The sequence below is a fragment of the Ostrea edulis genome, chromosome 3 (genome assembly GCF_947568905.1).
Source record: "Ostrea edulis chromosome 3, xbOstEdul1.1, whole genome shotgun sequence".
NCBI lineage: Eukaryota > Metazoa > Mollusca > Bivalvia > Ostreida > Ostreidae > Ostrea > Ostrea edulis.
In genome coordinates this window covers 86,403,974-86,419,245 of record NC_079166.1, presented here as the reverse complement: position 1 = coordinate 86,419,245, position 15,272 = coordinate 86,403,974, and the positions used below count along the sequence as shown (strand labels likewise).

Genomic DNA, 15,272 nt, shown 5'->3' with positions numbered 1-15,272 from the left:
TACAGTCATTCATTAAGTGACAACCCACCAATAGATGATACAGTCATTCATTAAGTGACAACCCACCAATAGATGATACAATCATTCATTAAGTGACAACCCACCAATAGATGATACCGTCATTCATTAAGATATTGCAGGTAATAGATACTTGTCTGGCAAAGAAAATTATTTCTAAAAATACTGCATCATCAAACACGTTTTTCAAAGTGTAAAGGGGGCGATGTTGGACATTGACTTATTTAGATTGCCTGACAAACATTTGTCCTATCTTCAAAACCCTAATTGATGGGGGGTGTAATTTTGGTCTTCATCAGCTAAACCTGCCTCAAAACCTTTTTCCAACGCCTAACTGATTTCATTTCTTGAATCGGGAATGGGAGTGGTCGTTCGTTCTTCGCTACATGAGTTTAATCAATATATTTCAAGCTAACAGTCTTCTCAGTCATTACTACTATCAAATACAGTGTGGGGAAGTATGGGTTGGGGAAGTCAACAAATGTGTATATTTTCAAATAAAAATAACAGATAATAATTGTTCATTGTTAAAAAGTGACCCCCTTTCCTACTTTTACGTGCCTGGTATTGAATTAAAATTTTCCAGAGAAAATACAAATGCATATTCAAATATTAACATATCTATAACCTTTCAAATGCCTTCTGTCAAATATTAGATGTTCTTCAAATTGATATACCTTTGTAATTATTTTTACAACAAACACTAATACATGCATGTATTTTCAAAACAATGATGAATTTGTCAATATCAATCCAATCAAGTATATGTAAGTTCAGTTAGCAAGTTGTTAAGACCTGTAAGTCGCAATTACGAAAGAAAAAAAAAACTCAACTTGTGTTTTCTGATAATATCTTAATCTATTTAGTAAATATTCATTATACCATAACAACAAACTGATTTGGAATATAATCTTAAATTCTTGGACATGAGAAGATCGTGAAACCTTTCAGTAAGTTATCTCGAGAAAATTAAGTTATTTATCTCATTATAACGAGTTATATCACTATAATTATCTCGTTATTCCTCGATAGTTAATTCGTTCTAACGAGATACTTACTCGTTAATTTAAAGATACGGGATAACTAACTCGATATAAAGAGATATCGACTCTTCCTAATGAGATAACTAACTCGTTATCTCAGTATAAGTAACGCGTTATAACGAGATAACTGACTCGTTATGATAAGGTAGGGAATATCTAACTCTCTAGACTGCTAGAACAAGATAACCGATTCGTTATAATGAGATAGTATTTCGTTATTTTCTTTTTACTTTCCTAACAATGAAACAACCCGGCTATCGTACAGTGTATTTTATATTTCACGAATAAAGGAGATATCTGTAGGTTAGGATTGACATGATACGTGTACCGGTTCCTGATTTGACCACCGATAAAACCGTGTAACATTGTTGTTTCCTGCAGTGTCAAACAAAGCATGGTCCATTAGTTCGGCCGGTGTTTTCCAACGTAGCTACAATTCTGAAATTTCTACGGGTGGCTGGGTTTAAATGAATGTAAGAGGGAACCATGCACAGGTGATGGAGGCAATTAACAAATGAAATTAATCACTAGTTTTACAGGTTATTGCGCTCCATTCAATAACCTCTCCCTTATATGCACACAAGACCCTGTATTCTTTACAATGCCAGGCTTAATCACATACATGCATTCCAGTCTTAGTACTGTTTTGTCAGTATTTTATAAATCCAAGTTAGTCACAAACACATAGAATTATTTTTTTTCAAAAAAAACCAAAACAATCGTACATGAAAACTATGCATTTTAAATATTAAATTCTATGAGTAAATTGTGATTTCTTTCAAGCCCTTGCAATGATTAAAGCTCATATGCTTGTAAAACTGTAAAAATAATAATAATAAATAACATTTATAAGATGACTACTGCAGCGCGATGAATTTAACTATATATATGTAACAATTTGTAAATAAAGTAACCAAAAATATCGAACCAAAAGAAAAGCTACCACACATTCTTAAAACTCAGAGATTCATTATTAGTTTCATTTTTGTTAATTTTTTTTTTTTTTTTTTTTAGAATTTAAGATCACAGTGAATAAAACTCATTTTCCTATACATCATAACCTTCATTCATTATTTAAAAAAGAGGTTGATCTTATTTACATATCACTTTGTCTCACTAGAATATTTAAGAGATTATAGGTTTTGAAGTTATAATGGGCCGACTACCAAATTTGACTACGTTATGTCATTGAATGATATTCTAATGCTATGCACACGAAAGTAGAGACACAAATGTGCACAATTAAGAAATAAATTTCATTTTTGAAAAGTTTATGTAAGGATGAACTCTGACGCTTCACACATTAGCGCGTCATGAAAAGTTAACCGGCGTGAAGCGTCACAGTTCATAACCTCATATTTACATCTACCAATGCAATTCCTTATATGACAGTACTAATGAAATTGACATTCAATTTCTTGTAACATGAAGTTGGTCACGTGATCAGTCTTCGCTTGCGTATTAATACAATCACCGCTTCAAAAGTCAGAATACAATCACCGCTTCAAAAGTCATGCCTCGTTCACACGGATGCGCATTAAATTTTACTTCGCATCAAATTTGATGCGAAGTAAAATAATGCGCATTAAATTAATTCGAATTAAATAGCGTTCACACGGCGGTAATATTTAATGCGAAGTAAACTAATGCACATTAAATTCGTATGCATCTCTATTAAAGGGTGCGCGAAATAATAGAATAGACTATGTTGTTGAAAATTGTTTTTATAGATATTTTAATGAATATTGTGTAAATACAGAATTCTTTGTTCAAAATTTACATACATAACTGATTTACACATAAGGAGTTTTTTGTCGTGTTTATTTATATGTTCCCAAGAAATTACTTGTTATTTCCTCCGACAACCAGCATTCAATCTAGACAATATATTGTTTCTTCATGGGCCCAATTTTAAAACTTCGGAACGTCTTTTTCACCATTCCGCTGACTACTGTTGTGACGTAATTTTTAATTACTAATACGTATTATAAATCTAATATGACGTCATATGGTATAAAAATTATCAATGAGTGGGATATTTGTTTTAACAAATTTAAAAAAAAAAATATATATATATCACTATTTTAAAACATTGTTGTCGTATTTAAAAACAATTCCTTCCACATGTATTACTCAGTATGCCTATGCTGAGCACAGATTTACGTCTGACATTATCTAATGACATGCTGTTTGTACATGTTTTTACTGATTATTATCATTTTGCTTAGTTTTTCGTACAAAACTAACATTAGTATATATAGCTGACCATGGGTATGATGCATGTGACCCAAATTGGCCATTACGCATGCGTCTACATTTAATTCGAATTAGCTTCGCTTAGCGTAGCCTTAGTACGTAAGTCCTCGAGCTTGCGCTTCATACTTCACCGCATATCGAGGCCTTAGAGATGCTGAGGCCATGTCGATTCTATAGTCACGTGACACGGCAGAAAGATGGCAGTCTAGACGGTCGTCTGCGAGTCGACTGCAACATTCTTTTCAGATTTATATGGTATATAATAGTTTATAGAGGTTAGTAGGGTTATGAACTTATAGAAACTACTTGATGAAACATTTCTAACATTAAGATATGTCGATATTTATTGTTTTCGGATGTGAAAACAGTCCGAACTTACAGGTACCATGCGTCACGTGTAGTATTGTGTGATGTAATTGATAGAATTTTCATCATTGCACCCTTTGAATGGACTCGAAGTTTTAATATTACGGAAGTATAGTAACTCGTACTTAATGGGGAAGTAATCAGGATCTACAGATTAGCTTCATTTGATGTTCAAGCGCATATTTTGTAGCAGTGAACGCCTATTTCATGAACACCGAGCACAATATTTTGCAATTTAAACACTAGTTATTTTGCTCTTAGATCAATGACCAAGTTTTTCATTCTTTAGAAAGTAGTAATTTTCAGGCAAGGATAACCAAAACTCTAAGAGCATAAAGAATTTAGTGCAACAACGCTGTGAAAATAGGGCAGATCACAGGACTTCTGTATAGATAGAGGATCTAGTCAACAGTGTAATATATATACATACATGTACAAATTAAATGGAATAGTATCATCTTTTCAAAGCATAGTTATTACTTGAAAAAGAAGCAATAATAATATGAAATACTTGTAAAAGAAAACAAACCCATCAAAACTTGTTTTTTATGTTGGTTTCATGATAAATTTAACTTCCAAATGGCTACTTGTTGCAGCTCAGGTCATGGGCATGCATCCTCAAAATTGAAATTATTTAATTTTTTTTTCAAAAGCATTGACACCCTAATTAACAGAAAAAATGAAAAGATGAGAGGAGTGCTATATTTTTACACTCGTCTCAAACAACACTGATGTCTGTATGAAATGCTCATGCATCATGTAATGTTAAACATGATTAAGTTTTGAAATATGCATGCTTGAAAATGATGAATATAAATATGATTTTCCAGTTGAGTATATGATTCAAATCGACTATATTAAGATTTTTTAAAGTTTCAAAAATTCATGTGAAATAGCGTTGAAAGTTCACTTAATTTTGTCTAAAAAAAAAAGTTTATTTCAATATTTTTACACTGTGTACACATTTAGCCAGTAGGCATATTTACCTTCCCTTTTTTTAAAGGGGGGGTGTATTTAGTGAAGTCATGGGGGAATATGTAAATTAACAGAATAACTTAAGGATATTTCAAGTTTATTTTAATACAAGGTAATACATAGGAAATATGGCAGACAGACAGAAGCGCGAGAGGTCATCACCATCTGGTGAAACACCAGTTCAAGAATTCAAGAGACCTGTAAGAACTTCTTATATATTTTGTAATTTTCAGCATGGGCAATTCAAAGCATGAGCTGAAAATCAATAATTCGGTTTTCTTCATGAGAATTATATGGTGCAAAATGCTAAATCAATATTTCAAAATGCAGTTAATGGTAAAGATAGTTTTTAGATTGTAGATATATGAAGTAATAAATTTTGTAGTTGAGAAAGCCTTGGAGCTTGGAAGAGAAGGATTTCCTCCAAACTTTTGTTGAAACTGCGGGAGGTGTTCCCAAAACAAATACAATGAGGTTTTGGGAGAAATGTGCAGAGGAGTTAAATACTACTTTCAATAGTGAAAGAACAGGTAACAATTGAAAAATATAATGATGACAACCAGAAAGTCAAATTTGTAGCTCATCTAAGTTAAGGGCTGTAATTGAGATATTCTGATTAAATTTGTCTGTTGTCAGGGCTTGAAACTAACTTTTTATGTCATCAGTCCAGTCTGACTGATGGGGTATAATTTCAACCAGTCCGTAGAAAATTTACCAGTCCACCAGAATTTTCCAGAAATAAATAAAAATTTTGTGAATGTTATTAAAATGAAATATGTAATTTAACTTAATATGCCTCAGACAATATCGTAATACTTATGTGAGATTTATATTACGCCTGATATCTACAGAGGAATGCCAGATGCGCATTTAAGATTCATAAGAATATTTTCCAGAATGACGTTTTAAAAAATTGACAAGTAACAGACTGACGGGCATATGTTGATTTTGAGTCCTTGTTGTCAGTCTATTTGTTGACTTTCACATGTTCAACTTCTTCAAAATCGCAGGCCAGTTTCAAGCACACATACCACAGAGTACTCTTTGGTATGTACTATGAATGTTTTTCAAACTGTAGTTTGAATGAAGGTCCTGGCATCTTCAGGTGAAAGAATTGAAATTTTGTTTTGAGAATTATGTTCGAGTAATTCTGGAATGAGTTAATAAAAGGCCACGAATTACCGAGCAAACTTGACACTCTTTGAAATGCATTGAACATGACATGACCAGTAGTGACAGTGGATAGTTGTCATGCATTTTTGTGCAAGAATGGGCTTGGTCATTATTGTCAGGTACTTCAGTGTAAATGTACAGATGTTTAACAATTCCAACCACAATTAAGGTAGTATGATTTGAAGTTCGAATTTCCTCCAATACACTATGAGTGATTGAACAATTTGTCATATACATGTACATGCATGTATCATTGTTTTTTAAAAAGTGTGGGTGGGGGGGGGGGTAGATTGGATTCTCAAAAGTGTTGAAATGCAAAGATCATGAAAGAATTTTTAACCCCCACCCCACCCCCACCCATCTCTTGAATTTGTGGTGAGTGGAAGGGGTTTCTGTAGTCATGAACTATGACTGACTTAAAAAACACCCCCAAACTTCATTTACCTTAAATAGGGGTTTGTGGATGTAATATTTTACTATAATGCTATTGATTCAGTATATAGTCTAAATAATTATGAGCCAATCAAAGGATCAGATTTTAATAGGATTGCATCCTGGGGTAAGGCCGAGCTCTGACCTGGGTTTAATTTATGTAAAGTTTTGCATTAAAGAATGTATTGGAAAAACTTTATATTGAATTAGGTTGAAGGTGTGAAAAATTAAATTTAGTGTTGCTGTTTAAACAAGTACTCAGCTTTAGAATTTTTTTTTACCAGCTCGGATGTGTAGGTGCAGGATGACCAAAGTAAAAAACTTAATGGAGGACTTTGAAAACAGTTTAGAGAATCGGGATCACAATGGACATGTCGATCGTGTTCATTGTGAAGTTCAGACAGATTTGTCTTTGCTTACAGATAACTTTACACATGAAAAGTATGAGAAAATGTGAATTATGATAATTACTCTTCATCATCTTTATATTTCTATTTTTCAGTTTTTATTTTTTTTTTGGATCAAATGCAGTCAAGATTCATTAATACATGAATTCTGGTATGTGGGACACATCAAACACAAATTTGTATACTTAAGAATATAGAAGCGCACATAATTAATGTGTGAGTGTGTACACACACACACCCACTTATATAAATCATACTCAAATGGTCAACAACAACAAATTAATATATTGTTAAATTTTCGACATAACATGTCCCTTTCCTCAACTATTTCCGATATTAAAGTCATAAAAGAAAAGTAATAAACTTGTATATATAGTTAATTGGACCAATAGTGTTGAATATATTTCCGTCTCCCACATACAGATGCTCTTGGCATGTCTTTGTCAAATACAGTGACTAATATAGATATTGTATTTCATTGACATTTTAATGGCATCAAACAATCTGCATTTTGACCACAAGAGTTTAATGTTCGTGTCATCATTTTCATCACCAACTTGTTATGAAAAAGTGCTGCATCATAATTTCATCACCATGATTGTTCATTTGTAAGGTTGAAGTATTTGAATGCATGTACTGTGAGTTACAATTGTTATTTCATATTTGCTTTGTTAAATCATTAGTTCTGCAGTAAACTTGAATATCTTTAAAGAATTCCTCAGCATCTAAATGAATAAGTCGAAACTTGTATATGAAGTCATGTAGGTATTATTTGAATATGTTGATGAAAAATCTTAAGATTATGAAATATTAAATCCAATTTTTTCATATTCATTCAGGTTTCACAGTTTATGTTTCAGGTTTAGAGAAGGGAATCAAATCATCATAGATCAACATATTCATCAACATTCAGATTCACCTTCAACAGCAGAAAAAATTCTTCACGATTCCATTTTTGATCGATTCAAGACAGAAAATGAATTTACATTTCCTCAAAAATCAGATCTAATTGCTTTCATTTTAAACAGTACAACAAAAGGGGAAATTATTAATTATTTATTTGATGACATAAAATTCAGGTCAGAAGTTGTAAAGAAAATTTGCAAAGACATAGATTTGAATGCTTCTTCTAAATGTACCAGAAGTGCAGACAGCTATCTTTTTTGTAAAAGTTATGAAAATCTTAAGAATTTTACCTTTCAGGATGTTATCTTAGAAATGAGCCAATGTCAACCAGATCTCCTAAAGTTTTTATTGGCTGTTGCAGTACCCAGTAACCGCATTGGAAAATCTCTCTCTCCCCTTCTCCCTAAATTTAGCATTATCTATAGTATACTTATGTCTTCAAGATTTCATGAGTTATCCCGACTGCAGCGAGTGATAAGCACTGCTTTGATGGAGGAACAGGTTCATGAGAAGGTAACTCCCATCTTGTTTGTTGTGTTAGGAATATAATTAAAATTAAGCAAGGAACAACAAATACCATTAGTAATTATTATAAGATATGTTTTTCAGATTGAGTTAAACAACTATGGATGCTTCCCTTCATATTTTGTAGGTCTTTGACAGACTTCAGAAATGTGGTATTTCAACATCAGCAGATGTATGCTCCAGACTATTAGATGAAATTGGGGGCCATTTCAATAATGAGATAATTTCTTTAATTCATGGTGGAAAACAGTTTCGATTCATTGGGGATAATGTTAATTTTACTGTTGGTGTTAAGAGTGAGAGACAAGATGCAAAACCACAAGTTTGTAACTGGTTTGCATCTTGTATTATCACTCAGCCACTCTCATTTTCAGACTTGCCTGATGTGTCACAGGGGAGGACAAGAGACCTCAACCTATCTCATTTCCTGCCAAATGCAGATGATGAAAGGAAGTTGAAGAACGATTACCAGGTTCTCATTTCAAGAGTAGTCAAGGTCTTCCTTCCACAATTGACCTTCCTTTATGGGGGGCAACCGAAGCATATTATAGGTCAGTATTCAAGTAATTGCAAACAAAAAAATGTTGTTATGCCTACTAAAGTTTTACCTCTGAATGAACAAAGTTATTCAGATTGTGTCAAAATCCTCGGTGACTATGAGGACACTTTGAGTGATATCTTCAGACAAGCTGGTCTTGATTTTGATACTGCAAGACCAATTCATATTGGTGGTGATCAGCTGACACGTGAAAGGTTTTCTGGAGCCAAAGGTCTAAAGTCAGGCTGCTTCACTGCCAATGAAAGATTTGATCATCTTTCTCCAATTACCTTTGAATTGTGGCATACTGCTATGAACTTTCTGAAACTTGTATTTTCAAAGCTCTACAAAATATCTGGTAGTGATAAGGGCACATTGGAAGGTGAGCGAGTGTTGAGACACAGAGACAATGTGAACGAGGATGTGAAAAATCATTATGATCAGGATAAGGACTTCTTTCTGTCTTTTGTGAAAGCTTATGTCGTGGAGGCTCTTTGCTCTTTCTTTGGCATGAACACAAAGTTAGACAATCCAACGAAACATGTTATGCCCTCTGATTTGCCAAAATCTGAAAGAAAAATTTGGGTACGGGAAACAATGGATGAATTCCTAGATAATTTTGTATTTGCAAAGCATTCAGATGCCTCCAAGTCAGAAGTTCGAGAGACAGAGGAATGTACTGTTGTCCCTTTAAATGTTAAGTTGCCTGGTGGAACAGCTATCACTATTAATTCTGTTCAGAAGAAATCTGTGTCTATCCAAAAAGATGCACAGCATGACAGAGTGAAACACTATGGTCATTTGGTTCTTGAGCTTGGACTTCTTTTCATGCAGTTTTTAGATGTATGTAAAACACCAGATAGAAATAGGTTGTTAGTAACCCTTAAATACATGATGGTTGATTTTAAGACTGCCAACAATCACAGCAAGTATGCTCTTGAAATCCTTCGATTTCTTGCACATCAGCAGTCTACTCTAAGCTTACGTAGAGCACATGAGGTCCTCCATGGGTTATTTGTAAATACACAAGGTAAAATAGATTCCAACATTCCAGCAGATCTGCAAATGGAACATGTTGTAAAGAGAATCAAGCAACTTCTTAAGAACTCTTCACCCAATTCCAAGCAAGAATCTACACCAAAAAAACCAAGCCCTGAGTGGCATGGATATCATTGTTGACAACTTTGATAAAGAGGCTAATGTTCTTGTAAGGTATTCTAAACATAAGGTCAAGTCAGCAGTTGATGATGAACTTGACATGATAGAAGATTTCCGAGAGGTCAGACCATTTGAATCTCAATATGGTAGATCATTTGATCAGTTTGAAAAGATTCAAGCACCATTTGATGATAATCTCAACATGCCTTCTATGGAAGCCTGGATTGATCGTCACAAATATCTGCTAACTTTTGATGTATGAAATGATATAGTGTAATTCTGTCTGTCTTTCTGTCACAACAAAAATTCCTTGGTTATTACTTAACATTACTGTTATTACTTATATATGGATCAATATATGTCTGCCATCCTCCCATAGACAGTCTCTGGATCAACATTAGATGGGTCAGATTATGTCTGCCATCATTGTTTGATACATGTACTTGTTTCATAGGAGTTATAATTTCAGATGCGTAGGTCAGATCCGTGTCTGCTACTTCTACTCATATGTTGCTTGTAAAATTCAATCCCTTTGCAGATTACCTGATGAAAGAGTACAAGTTTGAGAATCAAATCATCATACTGTTTTATAGGAATGACTTTGTTTCCCTTTGTCTCTGTAGCTCACCTTAGCTATAAGTTAAAAATTATTAGCTTTTCTAATCTCCTGTTGTCCTACATTTGTCTGTAGACTATACACATTTTCAACTTCACTAAAACCACTAGAAGATAGTTTTTGTCATTATTTTACTTTGCTTTCTTTTTGTCATTATTTGTTGTAGTTAGACAATGTTGAATTATGATTTGAACAGAGGAAGCAACTTCAAATGCAACATCTAAATATTGCTGGAGAGCTTTAACATTGGAGAAACACTCCATAACATCTGTGATTGAATCAATTTTATCTTGTAAGCAGTTCTTCAACTCCCCAGAGGGATCGGCATCAATATACTGCTGTAAAAGATGCTTACACTGATGTTGTTGAGCTAAGCTTGTAACTAAACGTAAGTCACTGCTGCTAGTGGTAGTTTGCAAGCAGACGTCACAACAGTGATCAATCAAGGAAGTTTGTGTTGAACCAAAGTAGTTTGTAATGTACTTCCTCCTACAGTCTTGGGAGACCAAGAACTCCTTCATACACTTTGTTGTGCTTCTTGCAGCAACATCAGTTGCATTGTAGAACAGCTCCGCTTCTGCTGAGCCACCATCCCTTCCAGCCCTCCCTATCTCTTGAACATAGGCTATAAAATAAGTGATCTGATCAAAATTTTGTCTGTTGTTGACATGCTTGTCTGATGCTGGTAGTAAAACTATTAATAGTAATGCTACTTCTCAACATTTGGAACATTGTTAAGGAGAATCAGGTTATCTTCTCTTGTCCTTAATACATGTGATACATGGAAAATGTAGCTTAATGGAGCCCTATACTCAAATGAACCTTTTTTGATCAAAGTTGGTCTGCTGTTCATATGTATTAAACCCCAGCAGTACTTATGACAACTGTGTGTGTGTGTAATGAGGAATTTGTGTAATTTAAGGAAGTATCAAAGTGTACATTCAGTTCATTTACTATTCATATCATGAGGAGTCCACTAAGAATTGTCCCTATTTGTTAAGATGTGTGTTGAAAGTAAGATCATTTTTCTGAATAGCATTGTGCTCGTATGTTCCTTATTCATATAGAAGTTCCTTACTCCACTTACTCTCTAATGTTGATGGTGCTCCAATATGTATAATCCTCCTTACATGTCGTAGGTCTGCGCCCATTCCCAAGGCAACGGTTGCAAATACAAGTCTCACACTGGTGTTGTCATTTCTGAGGCACTCGAGGATGAAATTGTTAACCTAGATTTTAAACATTCTCTGGTGTTCACTTTAGTATGTTCATTGAGGGATTACACCATTTTCCATCAATTTTATATGACACTTGATAACAAAACAGTGTTAGCCCCTATGGAAGTCTTTTATTTTAGAACAAAACACAATTCATGGAGATCTGGTTACACTAGTACTATAAATCTAATTTTTATCAAATAGGGTGGATTATATGATGTATACATGTATTTGTTTTCATAATGACTGATTGTAATATCCACCGAAATACATGTACATACTTGAAAATATTGATATTACTGGTCTGCAAAATATTATCATTGCCCAAGTTTTTGTATCAATGAGATAATACACAGTACTGAAGGGCATATATGTGTTTGTACTTATGTATTTATATGTTTGTAGTGGTCAGCCGGGTTCAATCACCGGTGACCAGATAGCTCAGTTTGTAGAGCACCTGACTAGAGATTCAGGGGGCCCGGGTTCGAATCCCGGTATGGTCTGTTGTATTTTTTCCCCTTCCTATTACACACATAACTATATGATATGATGCCAGCGTATTACATCCGAGATCTATGTCAAGTGCGCGAGACATTTTAGGAGTTCCGATTGCTAGTCGTTGATTTCCAACCATTCCTATCCTGGTTCCCCTATTTTCCCTTTTACCATAACCTATATAATGAGCTCTGAATATTGTTGTGGTACAGTAATTTTGGCAACTGGTAGGGGACTATGAAAGGTGAAGATAACTATGTATTGCCATGCAATACTCTTAGAATGCTTGTTTAAACTGAACGGCATGTTACATGTAGTTTCATGTATAAAGCTTATACCTCAATTAAAACTGTTGCGTACAAAATGCTGAGGATTGCAGTATGGTAAGCATTTACTTTTTGGCATGAAATAGTTCAGAAAGTTTTTTAAGGTGTTTGTTTTCTATTATGGTTTACATTTCTTGTCAATTATGAAAAAAATGGATTGTGTATTATTTGCATGAAGTAAATTTGTGTTATTTTCTATCCAATTTATTGGTTGTGTTGATTATTGGATTTTTGTAATGCATTAGATATACATACTTTTTCAATTCATGATTATTTTACATATTATGTTTTATGTATAACATGAATGTTTTGACTTGAAGATTATTCTAATGACTGTGTTTTTCTGATCAAAATTTGACCATTGGCATTGGGTGTGGCGTAAACTTTTCACATTTTTATCTTCTCCTCCAGTACCACAGGGTCAATTTTAACCAAACTTAGTACAAATCATCCTTGAGTGAAGGGCTTTCATGTTTGTTTAAAGAATGGGCCATGCCCCCTTCAAGGAGGAGATAATTACAGAAATGCAAATATGGGATGGGGTCATTTAAAATTTTTCTTAAGAACCACTGGGCCAGAAAAGTTTACATTTACATGAAAGCCTCCTGACATAGTGCAGATTCAATGTTGTTTAAATCATGGCCCCCAGGGGTAGGGTGGGGCCACAATAGGGACCAAAGTTTTACATGCAAATATTTATTGAAAATCTTTAAATATGGGCCAAGGTGAATCAGGTGAGTAATATGGCCCATGGGCCTCTTGCTATTTTGTGTTTTAATTTGAAATAGTATAATTAAATTGTTGTGTCTGATGCAGATAATATTGTTTCTTATACAGTCTTTGAAGATTGGTGACACTCAATTTGGAGACATGAATATTTTTCCCACATGGGCTTGGACTAGACTGGATAAGGTAATGGTATTGTGCATTGGGAGCATGTCAGACTTTTAGAAAATTTTGGAAGCTTACAAAACACATTTTGGTAATTTTGTTGAAAGTTATTTATATGTATATATATTTATATATATATATATTTAAAAAAATATGAAAAGAAAACACAGAAATCCTCTGTAAAGCTTTAGCGCTTTCATTACATCTTCAGCAGTTTTACAAAAATATATACATAGCAGTATCATAGTAACAGTGATTATGACGTCAAAGTAAGCGGAATAGAGTTCCGCTTACTTTGACGTCATAACGTTCCGCTTACTTTGACGTCATAACGTTCCGCTTACTTTGACGTCTGAAGATGTAATGAAAGCGCTAAAGCTTTACGGAGGATTTCTGTGTTTTCTTTTCATATTTTTTAAATATTAGTATCCGATTACTGAGACTCTATTTCAATTTTGGATATATAGATAGATAGATAGATAGATATAAATATATAGATTTAAAGTTTAAATATTTTGAGTGACCAGAGCAAATTTAATCAGAATTGTTGGGTATTCTAGCGACTTCAGATTATTTGATATATAGAAAGTATACTTTGGTTGATAGATTGTTTCATACAGACTGAGGCCACTATTAAAATTATGTACGATATATTGTAGATCCCCAAAAGATATGTTGGATTTGCAATATTCACATTTAGTCATTCCTTACCTCTGCAGATTGCGGTGCATGGAATTGCACTACTCTGCTATGTTGTGGCAGTTTCGGCCCATCATACATTTTCTCTTTAAGAATTCGTTTTGCAACATTTACTCCATAACCACACCATTTGAGTGTGGAATAAACAATAGTCAAGGGGAAGTCATGTTGATGACAATAGAGTTCAATGAGCAGTGGTTTGATGCAAGCCTCAAATGATTTATAAACACTGTTTTCTCCTCCAGAGGATGCAGGACGATGTCTTATAGTTAGGCAGATATTGTCATTTATGTTTGTTCTTATCCCAATTACGTTCAGGTTTTTTATTCCCATAAGTTTCTTTATTTCATGAATTCCTTTTTCAGTCACTGTTGCAGTTAGAAATAAGAAATTGCACCGAAGAAGCGTTCTCAGGGAGCCTATGTTCTGAAAGATTGGACGAAACTCCTTCCCCCAATCTAGTATACAATGGGCTTCATCGACACACACAATGACTTGCTCATCTCTGTGGATGATAGAAGAAAGACAACTAAATCCTCCCTTTGAAACGATCACTTCTGGGTGACCAAAAATGTACTTGACATTTGAAATGTGTTCTGCGCTAGCAAAGTCATCTGAAAGCTTAATAGCTAGAGAGCCTAACTTTTTAATTTCCTGATTGATGATAGCATTTAATGGGCTAATAATGACACATTTTTGAAATTTGCCCAATTCCATAGCATAAAATGGTGAAAGTTCATAGATTAGACTTTTTCCGTATCCTGTTGGCAAGGTGACAAAAGTGTCTGTCTTTTGAATGGATTCCAAAGAGTCAACTTGAAATGGCTTTAAAAAATTCACACAGTTTCCTTTTGTTTTCAGGTTGAAATTTTGAATTGCTTTCTTTAGTGTGATTGCTCTGTTTAATGCCTCCATCTATAGAAAATAAATTCATTTTGTAAATATTTGATTGCATATGGAATAAATTTTTTGACTACAATGTATTGTGTTGATGTAATATTTCTGGTGAACTAGTCAGAGTCATTTATGATGAAGGTTGGTATTAATGTACTATGCCTGCCAACTGAATTTGTATCAATATTTTATATGGAGTCATATATTAATAAGCAATATGTAATCATCTTCAGGTAGTTAACATTCAAATTCAAGTCTGTTAAATTAACCTCATGAAATTGGAGTTAAACCTAACTTTTGTAATATGTCTTATTCTGTACATAATTGCTAAAAAAAA

The 15,272-nt window shown here is 33.8% G+C and overlaps 1 protein-coding gene across 20 annotated transcripts; it reads left to right on the top strand.

Moving 5' to 3' along the window:
• Positions 1–3,500: 3,500 nt before the first annotated feature.
• LOC125667375 (uncharacterized) lies at positions 3,501–15,020 on the top strand. 20 transcript variants are annotated; one of them, XR_008801362.1, is made up of 9 exons: positions 3,511–3,592; positions 4,771–4,858; positions 5,044–5,188; positions 7,531–8,089; positions 8,229–8,273; positions 8,476–8,652; positions 10,580–10,801; positions 13,289–13,363; positions 14,407–15,020. XR_008801362.1 is itself a non-coding variant. In XM_056159299.1 (4 exons), the coding sequence occupies exons 2-4, from the start codon at positions 4,787–4,789 to the stop codon at positions 14,469–14,471; spliced, it is 282 nt and encodes a 93-aa protein (XP_056015274.1). In that variant the 5' UTR covers positions 3,501–3,592; positions 4,771–4,786; the 3' UTR covers positions 14,472–15,020. The 20 variants fall into 20 exon arrangements, 1 of the variants encoding a protein (XP_056015274.1); XR_008801357.1 differs by lacking the exon at positions 8,229–8,273; XR_008801360.1 differs by lacking the exons at positions 8,229–8,273; positions 10,580–10,801.
• Positions 15,021–15,272: the final 252 nt, after the last annotated feature.

Bases quoted from the DNA above. Each gene is read 5' to 3' on its own strand.
- LOC125667375 (XM_056159299.1), top strand. From the start codon at position 4,787: ATGGCAGACAGACAGAAGCGCGAGAGGTCATCACCATCTGGTGAAACA. The intron at 4,859-5,043 runs GTAAGAACTTCT...TAAATTTTGTAG, and splicing joins TTCAAGAATTCAAGAGACCT to TTGAGAAAGCCTTGGAGCTT. The intron at 5,189-14,406 runs GTAACAATTGAA...TTCCTTTTTCAG, and splicing joins TTTCAATAGTGAAAGAACAG to TCACTGTTGCAGTTAGAAAT.